Here is a 13,014-nt window from a genome sequence, read left to right as displayed (position 1 = left end):
GTCAGGGCTTTCAGTATTTACTTCCGTATGCACTTATATGCATTTGCACAAGCTCTCAAATAAAACCGGTAGAGTCCCTGATTGGTGTTTTTGTGTGTTTTATTCATAATGGGAGTGATTCAGTCAAGGCAAATGACAATAATATGTAAAGAAAACTCGATCATGGTAAATAAAGATAAATATAAAGCAACAATTGGAAATAATCTTAATTCAACGTGTAACGTGTCCTTAAAATTAGATTTTTGTTTTATCACAATCATGTTGATAATTCTGGCCAACATTTTAAATCACTTACAGCAAGACAGGTTTGACAGCATTTCTGAGAAATTCAACTGTAAGTGTTTTTCAGAAAAGTCCCGCTTTTTTCTTCAAGTCACTCTGCCTCCACTTTGGCAGCCGCTGGAAGTCTGAGCGACTTGTTCCAAGCAGGTTCTCAAAATCCACATCAGACAGGTAGTCCTGAAATTCAGCACAGAAAACAGTTAGGCTGACCTCTACTGTACACTTTGTGTTATTACATCAGGACGTGCTAATTATAACATATCCCCCTGAATCACAGTCATCTGCAGCCATGGGAGGAATATTGACACACAAAACAACATCAATGGCACACAGAGTCTCTTTGTAGTCATCTTATGTATCTTTGTGGTTGTTTTGTGCCTCTTTGTAATTTTGTGTCCCTGTATTTGTTTTACATCTATTTAGTGTTGTTTTGCACAGCTTTGTAGTTTTTGTCTCTTCAGAGTTGTTTTGCACCTCCTCTTTGCTGTTATTTTTGTGTCTTTCAAGTTATTTTGCATCTGTCTCTTTGTAGTTATTTTTATGTCTCTGTGTAGTTGTTTTGAATTTCTTTGTAGTTATTTTGTGTTTCTTTGTGGTCATTTTTCCCCATTTCTTTGTAATTATTATCAATCTCCTTGTAGTCATTTTCTGTCTCTTTGTAGTTGTTTCATGTCTCCCTGCAGTCATTTGGCATCTCTTTCTCTCCATTTTGTGTCTGATTCAACGATATTCTGCAGGTGAAGCAGAACTCTCAGGAGCTGCTGTTGGTTGGAAAACTGTATCTAGACTTCAGTATTCAGTTCACACTTGAGATGAAAAGCGGTTTTATGACTTGTCCAAAGCTTGTCTATTTTCTTAAAGCAGAGCCGTTCTGCCAACAGGCCATCCCAACTTTTTACTGAATTCTGTGACTTTCTAACAATAAAGGGTGTTCACTAAGCCATCCATCCATCCATCCTTGCATCATTCACACAATGATTAACTCCAAGCACATAATGATTTCCATGTTTTTGGGCCATTTGAACGGGATCCATGATTCTGCACCCACCTCTCTGCGGCAGGGGTCCACTCCCTGCGGCAGCTCGCTGGGAGACTTATTGATGAGGATCTCTGGGTCCAGATACATCTCAGAGCCTCCAGCAGAGGGGGACACATTGTCACCAGCTGGAGATGATGGAGTGAAGCTAGAGGAGGGGGACAGATTCGTGGACACAGAGGACTGGGCTCTCTGGGGAGATGGGCTGGTGGGAGTAGAGGGTCTAGGGGACAGATCACCCCCATGGAGTCTGTAGACTGGAGGGGAGCCCATTGGGCCTCCTGGAGCCCTGTAACCACCTCCACTATTCCCAACAGCACTCTTATTGAGATTAGAGTTCTTCAGATCCTGTCAGAGTGAAAGTATATTTTAAGTGGATTTTTCCACGACATTTGAGAGAAAAGGAAAACATTCACAGATTAGTTACATCATTATGTATCACTTTAGAGACATTAGTAGTTATTGGATTTGCATTTGGATATTAGTACATTTAGTCCATTAATGTTAGGATTAGTGTCAGTCAATCACTTACAACAGTGATCTGTAAGAGCGATGCTGCATCACTCAGCTTTTTTTTCACCTCCTCATAGGAGTTGCCTCCCTGTTGAGAAGATCAAGTGAGCCAGGATTGAAAATTAGTAAGCATGCAGGTTTGACGTCATTCTCAATTGGCATTGATGTGATGGAAATGTAGTCATAGAATACTATGATAAGTGATTTGTAATACCTTACTCATGCAGCATTATTGTATTGAAAGCACTGAGATCAAAGAGAGCCTATAACAAACTCACGCTCCACTTATGTGGATCCCATGCATTGAACCAGCCGGTGAAGGTGGGTGGTTCGTATCCCTGTTTCACAAAGATAATGGGCGTGTCAGGGTCACGGCCTGCTGGGTGGGTCCTCAGGTATTCTTGGGCGCTGTTCCACGCCTCCTTGGTCTCGTACTGGTTGGCCAAGTTTCCAACCCACAAGAAAATCTGAGGTGATTTGCAAGAAAGAAAAAAAGGAGATAAATCCCTTCCAGCACTGTGAACTACGTATATTTAGTAAAATTTTGAGGTACTTATACTTTCATTGAGTATTTCCATTTTATGCTTCTTTATACTTTACAATATTTGAGAGACAAAGAGTCTACTTTTTACTCCACTACATTTACTTGACAGTACTTTTCATTCAAAACATATAATAACCTCATAAAACATGGTGCCTACTTCACTGAACAAGTTTTGTTGTGAAATCAAATAAATCAAATCACCAAATTTTCAAAAATCTACTTGCAACCTGCCTTATTTTTTCTTGTTTCAACATACAGTCTCATTTCTAGACAGTTTTTAAAGAAGTTGGTTCAAATAAAAAATAGGAATTCTCGCTGCACTGCAAAATAATGTATTTAGAACCTAATTATTGATAGGATCCTTATAGGATCCCTGTAAGATGAATGTTTTTGCAAAATAAGCCCAACACTTAATCAAGCTAGGAGACAGTTAGCTTACCAAACAGCTCACCCGGCTCAGTCCAGAGGTTAAGAAATAACCCTTCCAGGCAAATGCGCCCATTTCCCAAAATGTCAAATTATTCCTTTAAGTGCTTCATCTTACTGCTCCTCCCACACAACATCTCACATATAAACAATTAATTTTCTAAGTTAGTTTAACCTGTTTATAGTGTTTGCATTTTCTGCAGCAAAGTAAGCTCTTACTCTCATAGCTTATTGATAAATATCTTCATCAAATTTACTGCTTGCTATTTGTTTCTATTTGCTTTAAGTTACACAGTTGAATTCCCAGTAGCTACGATTGGGCAGACGATGCTCTTCTGCATCTACAGATGTCAACCTAAAGTCTTTGGTGTTTTCAGCTACTTAAACCTCGCACCTCCTCCCAGGTGTCCAGTAGCATGACATCCTCCTCATCCAGGTCGCTCTGGGCGAAGTCATCCACCTCGGTCATTCTAAACTGACCGACCTGATTGGAGCATTCAAACAGCCGGGGACTGTGAGCAGGCTCCTCCTTCTGCAGTCTGAAACAACAACACAGCCATTACAACTGCATAATCTGTTCTGTGTGTGTGTGTGTGTGTGCATGTGTGCAGCGGGGGGGCAGACTAAATTTCACTGGATTCAGACGACATTGGGCATATTCCACTGACCTTGATATAAAAATAATCCATGCAGATTTAAATGTAAGCTCATTAATGTTTCAAAATATGATTAAAGGGCCTTTTGGACACATTTTGGAAACATGTCCTTGTTTGGCAGTTATTGTAATTGTTCTTTTTGGCTTTATTTACTGTAATATAGTGTAAAAAGAAAATATGAAAAGAACAACAAGGTTTGGCTTGAATGCTCATAGTTTATAATAATTGTCATTGAGCAAGAAACCCAACCAGCAACTGAGAAGTTTGCAAAGAAAAATTTCTTCTCAGATAAAAGTGATATCACAAAAAAAAAGCCAGATTCAAAGGTGTAATGTTGCTGCTGACTGTGTTTACCTCTTGTCGCTAGCATAGGGGGCCTTTCCCCCCAGAGCTATCCAGAATTCAGCTGGCTCCTGGCCCTCCATCACCACCTGCTTGTCCTGCTTGGACAGCACATCAGACATCGCTCTCCCCATCACCCTCTCATCCCCGCTGCAGCCCTGGAGAAGCAGAAGCAGACATCAAACACACACATATTTGTCTGAAAATGAAAAAACACGAACAGATACACGGTTTTGTTCCTTGAGGGGAGTTCATGTGAGGCTTTTTACAGCTTGTTACAGTGTTCCATAACAAAGCACATACCTTCCCGTACCACAGGTAGCATATTTGATCAGTCTTCAGCAGAAAAACATCGTTGGTGTTGAGAGATGAGGCCCTCGCCTGCACCTCGGTGGCCTTGGTGTTCAGCTCATTAGTCCCTCTCACTTGGAAGAGCCTGGCACCTCCGTCAGGGTTGACCACACCAGGTCGTCCTGTACCACCCTTAAGACACACACACACATACGGAAAATGCATGTAGCGATTTGTACACACTTGCACCTTTTTTCCAGTTTGTATAGTGTTTTTATGCATTATTTTCACAATTCCTCCAGCCTCCTACTACAATAGCACACACAAATAAGATATAGACCTTTTGTGCATTTGAGCATTTCTCATCCAGCCAAAAAAAAAAGATTCTCAGAGTGACAAATCGTACCTCGAAGATGATGAGTTTGCCTTTGAAAATAGCCAGGAAGTGGCGAGGCTCCTTTCCCATGACCACCCTGACCTGTACCGGAGCTCCATTGTACTTGTTATCAATATTGACGGCCTGGTAGGCGCAAGCTGTGATCTCATCCTTAGTGGCGTGACGGCCCTGATGTAGGACAGACACAAAATCAAGTTCATACAGGGTAGCTGTTTTTAATTCATCAGAGTGAGAAAGAGACACTGACCTGCCACATGTAGAGTATGTATTGCCGCTGGTTCGATCTTTGATATGTGTACAGCACCAAGTAGCAGTCTCCTCCATAAAACTGTCCATAAGTATTTGGATTTACTTCAACAGGCTCCAAGTTCTCAATACGCCACACCTGTCACAAACATGAGAATTAATAAAAATTAAAATCAAAAGTTAAGTTTCATTATTTTTTTCCTCTCATGATACAGAGCTAAAGTGATCCAAAGTCCACCCTTTGTGTTTCGGTGCATTTTTGGCATTAGACAATGTTTCCACATGTTTCTTTCACCTTAACATCTCCAGAGGCGTCATCCACCATTCGCTGCTGTGCTGCCAGTTCAGGAAGTGCGTGGAGTTGCATCACATCAAACTTCACTTGTTCTACCTTTGCTGTATGGACCCAAAGTGTTCAGCATTAGAAATGAATAATCATACACAAACAAAATACATAATCTAGACTGAAATGTTATAATTAAATTGAAAAATAACCCAAAATATTCTGAAATAAAAACTGAATTTAATTTCATTACATTAAGGACTTTTATTGTGAAAAGAGGTGGAGTGAAAAAGTGATCTGATATATACATAATGATCTGAGTTTAAAACATTTATATTATATATTTTGTACACATATATACACATATGTACATATTTATGTATATGGCAGTGACTGATTTTAGCAAATATTGCACACTTTGGGTCTCCATATAGATGGGGCAAATATTGAAGTATCACATCAATTCAAATGACAGAATCATCTGCCCTAAGTTTAACCTGCCGGGCACACACGTGTATTATAGAATATCATTTTAAATCTATCTGACAAAAATGTGAACCAATGAAAGGTTATTTAGAGGTTACCTATCTTTCCTATGCTGTATGTGGTACCCAGACCCTGAGTTTGGTCTTTATCGCTCCAGGATTTGAACAAGTGCTTGAACATTGCTGACTCTCCACCTTCAGTCATCACCTTCACACTGGTGCTGGATGGATAGTTCTTGGCTTTGATATAGCCCTGGTAGAAAATATAGAATAGAAGGTATAGAGTCATATAGAGTACCTTTCATGATAAATTACCATCATCTAACTTGGCAAAATGGAACCATAATACTGAATAATTATAGAAAATAAAGGAGCTTTATTTAGTAAACTCACCACTGCCCTGTTGAGAGCCTCTTGCCGCTCTTCTTTGGAGGCCTGTTTGCCTTTCCACACCATCACACTGGAGCCTCTCTGATCCACAATGTAACAGTCCTGACGGTGGGAGAAAAAGAGACAATGAACAATGAGACAGGACATTATCAACAGTATCGAAGGAACACGTTTGAGGGATTAAAAGACAATTACAGAGGAGTGCAGCAGGTCTTGTGTTAGAGGCTGTGTGGCCACTTCTTGAACCACTAGATTCCCGCTATTTTCAAAAACGCTGAGGAGAAACACAGAGGGTGATTTTATTGAATGGCCAAAATATTCCCAACACGCTGCAGTAATAATGCAAAGGATAGAGGAGAAAATCACTCTGCTTACTGGTAGAGTCTGACGGTGGTGTTCTGCACCTGGTCAGGCTTGTCATCAGGAATGGCCTCCCTCAGAGGGCCACTCCTCTGGCCGAGCACCGCAATCATGACTTTCATGAGCTCCGGGGAGTCCTGCTCGTCTCCTCCCTCCACGACGCCGATCTGAGCTCGACCTCCTCTCTCCCTGTCCCGGATGTCCTGAGCCAACAAGACTGCCTGCAAATTAGAGAGGAGAGAAGAGAGAAGCTTAAAATTAAGCTTTTTTTTAATTCAACTTAAACTAACTTTAATGTTTGGTTTAAATCATTAAAGCAGCTTCAATATCCTGCAATCCTGCTTACGTTTTTATGCTTTAATGACTTTTCTTTGGTGACACTTTTGTACTTTTACTTATAAACCATGTGAGTACTGATCTTTTACACCCAATCAAAGCAGATTACCTTTAGCTTCTCTCTCCTGTTGCTTTGGGGGCCGTTCCACTGCACTATGGCTTTCCCCATATCCAGCAGGAATATATCTCCATTATTAAAACTGTTCCATGACACCTCCACCTGCACACATGCACACTCACTTAAACATGATGGAGAGGTAACAGATACTTTACCTTTATTCAAATGGACAGCATGAAAAAAAACGTTCTGTGAAACTAATGTTGTTAACATAGGAAAATGATAATTAAACACCACACAGTCATAACACTCCTTGGGCAATTAACACCTACTTTGACAGCTATGACAACAAGCACGGCATAATTTGTTTAAGAGGGAGTGCCAACACCCCTCGTAGTGTGGCTGTGTGACGCCTGTGATAGCTCCAGTGGGAGGTACCAGGCAGGCAGCATTAATCCCCGTCATAGCCCTTTATATTCTGCATACCTCTGCGGCTGTGACATGCTTCCTCCCTTTGACGTGCAGCAAACGCAGGACGTTGTAGACGTTTGTGTCAACGTGGTGAAAACCCGAGGCCACCCCACCCTTCTTGTAGCTGTGGAGACATCAGTGTACATGACCGAAGTTCAAGTGTAATAAAATAACTACAGCAAACTGTAGGCAGGATGAATGCAAAAGCACCCGAGAGCATTTCTTGTGTTGTTCATTTTGAAATCAAAGCAAATTCACAATAAAAAGTCAAAGGTTAATGAACTGGGTGAAAGAAAACTGTTTTTCTTTGCTAAGCCCCAACAAAACAAGTGTAATGTATGTCATAATGATTTCATGCAGAGGGATTACTGCTGTAAGCCATGTCTCAGGAAGATTACAGCATAAGTGTGTGTATGTGTGTGTGTGTGTGACTATATTTGGTCACAACCCCCTTTGAGTTCACATTTTTCTTTGACTCACATGAGGCCATTTTTGAAGTAGCTCCTGAACCGTGGTGACTCGTTGCCCTGCACCTCCCTGTGCTGGACCGGACTCCCACCCAGGTACTCGTCCAGCTGCGTGACGTATATGGCTGCTGCACCTTGCTCGTCCTGCGAGGAGGAGTTGCCTATCCAGTAGTGGATGTCAGCCGACTGGCCTGAGCCCTTGTTCTGACTTATCTGGTCAAACACAACATGCAGAGATAGAGGGCTCAGATGCACACATACTATCAAGGCATGCATAAACCACCTGCTTCCATTAATGCTGAGCCTCTCTATAGCCACTTGAGAAATCAGCCAGTATTGTACTCACATAAAGAACAATGTAACAGTCTCCTTCAAAGAAGTTACCATAGCCTTGAGCTGGAACCGGCACCATCTGCATGTTCTGAGTAAGAAAACAAGAACATTGTGAAAACATAATGATATGATATCTTACATGAAATTAAAATTTCAGCATGCCACACATAACTTAAGGTTCAGCAGTGTGACAATGATGTCCTCATTCACAGTACTTGTTTAAGGACTTACATTGATGGTCCATATCTGCAGGCCTGGCTTTTGGCTGACATTTCTAAATGCGTCTTGACTGTCATCGTTCATCATTCTGCTGAACTGAAAAACACATGGAAGGCAAGAAACTGAGGTGAGAATTGCCTTTTTTTTAACTTGCCATTGAACACTGTTTTTCTTATGCTATGTTTGAATTAATGTACACATGTCCAGGTGTCTGATTAATGTAATAAGACCCATTTAAAGCAGATGAGATTTATATTGAAAAGATAGAACACAAGGAAAATAACAGAAACTTTAAAAATCTTTGTGACGCTGAAGCACAATATCTAGTATTATTAGTACAATAATTTATGGGCATTTACATTCACTGAAGCACTGTACTAAAGCCCAGTTTATGGTACTTCTTTACCTGAATATCTCTATTTTGAGCTCCTGATGCTTCCTCTACTTCTGCTGGGTTAATAGTGTACCTTTTCTGCCCCACAATGATTTGGCAGCTATGAAATCTTCAGTTTAAGATTTAACATATGATGAGCTTATAAAATGTGTATTCATAACTGAAACTGTTAACCACCAAATAAAGTAGTTAGAATTAACTCCACCCCAATTACAACCACTGTAAATGATAATAATAAGATCCACAAGATCCAACATATATTTTCTACAAGTACTTCCAGATTTTATACGTATACATTAGGGTTGGTTATGTATTAGTAAAAATTATGGTAATGTTATGGTTAATATTCATTCACTTTTAGCTCTGTTTTTGGTATCCACCATCTCCCGAGAGATATATTTTGCTCTTTACCTGCTAAATACTGCTAAATGCCATTTGGTGCAAGATAGATACTATACAGATGGTTTTTAGCTGAAAATAAAAAAAAGTGGTTGGAGTTAATCAAAACAATAAAGCTGGAGACCGAAAACCAAAACAATGAGTCTGAAACTCTGAAATGCTCAGTAGAGTTGAGGCTCAGTTGATTTGAGCTCCTGGTCAAACAACGTTAAGTGTGTGTTAGAGCCTTAAATAGCATATTATAAAACATATTCAATTATAACTCCTCCAAAGTACTTCAAATATTGCATTTTTGAAGGCTCCTCCTCCTCAGTGCTCTTTCCCTATCTTTTCTCAGGAAACAGATGTCTCTAACATGACAAGTGAACCATTTCAAAAGATTGGATCTCTGACAGCAAAACACCTCTAATCCCCCTAATGAGTGTCAGCTTGGCGCCATAGCAACATACAAGTTCTGCAATCAGCGGTGCTTAAGCTGCCTCTTGACTCAGATATCAGAACCAGCAGCACTGATAAGCAAGCACACTGTACCACAGCTGAGCTGAGAATACAGGCTTAGTGGTGACACGCTGTATGGATACAGGCTCAGTGGGATGTCACGCTGTCGGCAACACATCATTAATGCAAATATAGGATCCCTGCATATATGGTATGATTGTCAAATAGCTGGGAGAACTGTGATTGCAGTCATTCTCCAGAGAAATAACCCAGCCAGTAATTCATGGCTTGCATACTGCACGCTGCTTCAGAGTCAAATCTTTGCTCCAGGTTTGAAGTAAAATGCATTGCTGGGCAGTGACTGATGGGAGTGGGTGGAGAAAGGTTAGGTGAGTGAGATCAGCTATACTCCACCAGGATGTTAACCACACCCTTTATTGATATTATCAAGGCTCAATCAGATAAAGAAGTGGCACACACACAGAACAAACAGAAACAAGGGTTGAGATTTAAATAAAATAACAGGGCTTGGCTGAAAGTTGGCTTTTGGTATTAGAGACAGCAACCACTGTGGCAATTATAGGATATGAGTAAATGCTAAAACATTGTGTAACAGTAGCCAAGTAGAGAAGAGTCATACAATCAGCCAATTGATTCAGATATGTCACCTTTATAGTAATATCTGTCACATTAGCCAACATAGGCCTCACTCAGTCATACCAGACCAAGTGAGGCTGTAGCAGCTCAACTCCTGAGTGTACTGAACTGAGCAGAGGAGAATTTTAGCCTTATGAACTCAACTTTTAATTTGTAAAATGAAGATTGTGTTATCTCTGCAATTAAAATGTACATAGTCTCACTTTAAACCCAAAGTCTGCTTAAAGCTGTCCAACTCTGAAATCAGTGACTCTTTTCTTTCAATTTGTCTAACATTCACTTATTGCTGACAATCATACTGTTATTATTATAAGATATATTATTGTTATCATTATGGATACAATTCTGTTTTATTTTGTACTATGTGTCCTGTCCTGTTTGTTCAGTGCTTTTCTGTCAGTGCATGTATGTTTAAATGTGACCTACCGTGGATAAACACATGTCTAACACTGTACATGGTCCCATTCAAATGAATAAATTAAATAGTTTGATGGTAACAGTAATGACCTCACAAAATGGAAGATTTGTACACTTTTTACTTGGGATTTTGTCCTGTTTCTAAAAGCCACTTGTCACCATGTTCTTCATACAGGACCAAACTAACCAATCTAGTGACCATTCCTTTTGTTATCTGGGCAAAGGAGAAGCCACACCCATGGCTACTATAAATATCAAACAGTTTCACTCATGCTATATTTGACAGTGTGTGACAGACTGATCTATCTGTAAAACAAAAAAAAGTCACCAAAGCAAAGCTGCCATAAATTCACATTCTCAACGGATTTATTTGGCATAAAATTATCACTTTTATCATCTAAATCTACTGCCTATATAAACTTATAAAAAATCTGAGGGGAGAAGAGAATGGGTGTCTTCCTCCTTCCCTCCACTTTACATGAATTGATTAAAGACAGCCACTGAGTTCTGCAACCCGATCCAACTCAAAATAAATGAAAAACTTGAACAAACAAAAGACAAATTGAAGACCGGCGTCTCTTCCATTACTGTGACAGGAATGACTGGTTCCACTTCAATTGACCTGCGGTGTCCATTGACTCAGTGTAAACAATGAGCTTTGTTATTGATCTAAATACAAATTTAACTAATGTCTTCATCTCCTTTTAATATGAAATGATGTAGGCTTAGAAAACACACCATAAAGTGTGAATATCTTTCAGAAGTACATTTTTCATAATATGATCAGAAAGATGTTTTTGAAATCTGCAGTGATTCAAATAAAAAAAAATGAGAGAGATGTTCAAAAAGCTGAAAATGATCTGGTGAAACATGTCACCAAAATAAAAGCATAGACCTCACCTTGTGTTGCGTCCGGTGAAGTGAAGCCCTGGATGTCTCCTGCAAGTTATGGAGGTGGATTAGTGAGATGTTATCTTAATGCAATGAAGTATCGCTGGCCTCACCTCCTGTGTGCAAGCTGAAGTGTGTGTGGCGGAGAGGGATGGGTGTATTTGTCTCCACACCCACGTTTGAACACACCTGCAATTTCCTGTCTCCATATTTACAGTACAACAGCTTTAAATACGCCTTTTTTTACATTGTCTCCAGGCAAAGTATTAAGTATTGATATAAAAATTCTGGCTTGTTTTCAGGATGTATGAAGGGAACCAGACTTACAGAATGCACCACAACGTCAAGGTGCTTGAGAAAATTGATAAAATACCTGGGCTTGAGCCTCACTTGATTTCCTGATTGTGCTTGAAGTAGCCAGCCGGAGATGTGTTTATGTTCAACTGAGCCCTCAGCAGCGCAGCGGGCATTACAGGGGCCACTTGACACCAATTATTCATTTCACAACTGTTACAACTAGCAGATGGGGGAATTGGACTGAAGGAGCTCCGAGTGGTATTGGAAAGGAATCAGAAGCTTTCTGTGGCTAAATCTCTCATTCTGTGCCTACTCACACAGACACTCGAGGAGGAATGCTTGACATTATTGAAGGTTTACAGCTCTGGGCTTTGATCCCCCAAAGGACAAGTGTTTTATTTTTGTAATGTAATGTAATGTATTAATATGCTGTATCCAAACTGATTTGCACAATTTTTGAAGTGACAACAAGGTAATCTTTTACTAATCCTTACTCAAACACTGAGCTGAATGTAAAGATTGAAGAGAAATAAATATTGGGTTATGTGCTTTTACAGCTAAGGAAAACTTTGAGATCAAAAATCAAGGCTCTATTATTTCTCCACCAAAAGCATCAAACTCTGCTTCTGCTCTTACCCCAAACACTGTGTGAACAATCTGTAAACTTCTGTTGCACGTTGCAGTCAGTGCATGAATCATAGATGTGGTTCCCTGCTGATGTTTTCTGTTCAAGGATACATCTATTACACTTGTTTTTGTCTTATATAGTTCACACAATCCCTGCCAGGGAATCTGAAAAACAGATTGTTACATAACTAACCTGGTTTATTTTTTAACCGTTAGCTTAAAGTCTACAGGGTGAAAGTTGTTCTTACCTTTGGCCATGGCTTTTCATTTTTAAATCCAATCCTGGACTCCATTATGAAAATATGATCATTTCAACAAGGTGGTGAACTTCAGTCCCCACATATCTGAAGGACAGCATTAAAATTAAGAGGAAAAACAGAAAACACAAGAGTTGTTCAGGCTGGAACAATGGGCTCTGCAATGCCTAATCCACTGCTGCAGTTAAAGTGGCGGCTACGTAAGCGGAAGCTAAAACTTCACAGCAAGATATCACATGCAGTTGAGCTCCTTGTGGTTGCACATTAACCAGTTTCTATCCATATTTTTAATGCACCTGCAGATTGTTTAACCTTGCAGACTACAAAGGTTCAACCTTTGTCAAAGAAGTCATTCGTGTCCTCTTGTAGTCCAAGTAAAAGTAGTTTTAGTTTTAGTTATAGTTTTAGGATCTTAATCAGAATCTATTTCAGATGAACTAAAATGTATGCATTGCATTATCAAACTACTGAAAGACGGTGCAATGTCAAGGACTTCTCCCCC

At 39.9% G+C, this 13,014-nt stretch overlaps 1 protein-coding gene across 2 annotated transcripts; it reads right to left on the bottom strand.

The window, feature by feature from the left end:
* Nucleotides 1-4: 4 nt before the first annotated feature.
* vill (villin-like) lies at nucleotides 5-12,678 on the bottom strand. Of its 2 annotated transcripts, XM_070852574.1 has the most exons (21): nucleotides 12,504-12,678; nucleotides 11,341-11,379; nucleotides 8,148-8,231; nucleotides 7,930-8,004; nucleotides 7,597-7,796; nucleotides 7,132-7,240; nucleotides 6,697-6,807; nucleotides 6,267-6,472; nucleotides 6,087-6,165; nucleotides 5,895-5,993; nucleotides 5,601-5,754; nucleotides 5,029-5,129; nucleotides 4,735-4,872; nucleotides 4,497-4,655; nucleotides 4,103-4,282; nucleotides 3,812-3,957; nucleotides 3,196-3,340; nucleotides 2,110-2,298; nucleotides 1,851-1,919; nucleotides 1,331-1,666; nucleotides 5-459 (listed from the first exon to the last, which is right to left on the bottom strand). In XM_070852574.1, the coding sequence occupies exons 1-21, from the start codon at nucleotides 12,546-12,548 to the stop codon at nucleotides 346-348; spliced, it is 2,778 nt and encodes a 925-aa protein (XP_070708675.1). In that variant the 5' UTR covers nucleotides 12,549-12,678; the 3' UTR covers nucleotides 5-345. The 2 variants fall into 2 exon arrangements, with proteins under 2 accessions (XP_070708675.1, XP_070708676.1); XM_070852575.1 differs by lacking the exon at nucleotides 1,851-1,919 and having other exon boundaries at nucleotides 6-459.
* Nucleotides 12,679-13,014: the final 336 nt, after the last annotated feature.

The sequence above is a fragment of the Pempheris klunzingeri genome, chromosome 21, assembly GCF_042242105.1.
Source record: "Pempheris klunzingeri isolate RE-2024b chromosome 21, fPemKlu1.hap1, whole genome shotgun sequence".
NCBI lineage: Eukaryota > Metazoa > Chordata > Actinopteri > Acropomatiformes > Pempheridae > Pempheris > Pempheris klunzingeri.
This window is presented reverse-complemented; position numbering and strand designations above follow the sequence as displayed.

Excerpts from the sequence above, each read along its gene's own strand:
- vill (XM_070852574.1), bottom strand. The coding sequence starts at position 12,548 with ATGGAGTCCAGGATTGGATTTAAAAATGAAAAGCCATGGCCAAAG. Across the intron at positions 11,380-12,503 it reads ATGAAAAGCCATGGCCAAAG|GAGACATCCAGGGCTTCACT; the intron begins GTAAGAACAACT and ends CATAACTTGCAG. Across the intron at positions 6,808-7,131 it reads AGCATGTCACAGCCGCAGAG|GTGGAGGTGTCATGGAACAG; the intron begins GTATGCAGAATA and ends GCATGTGTGCAG.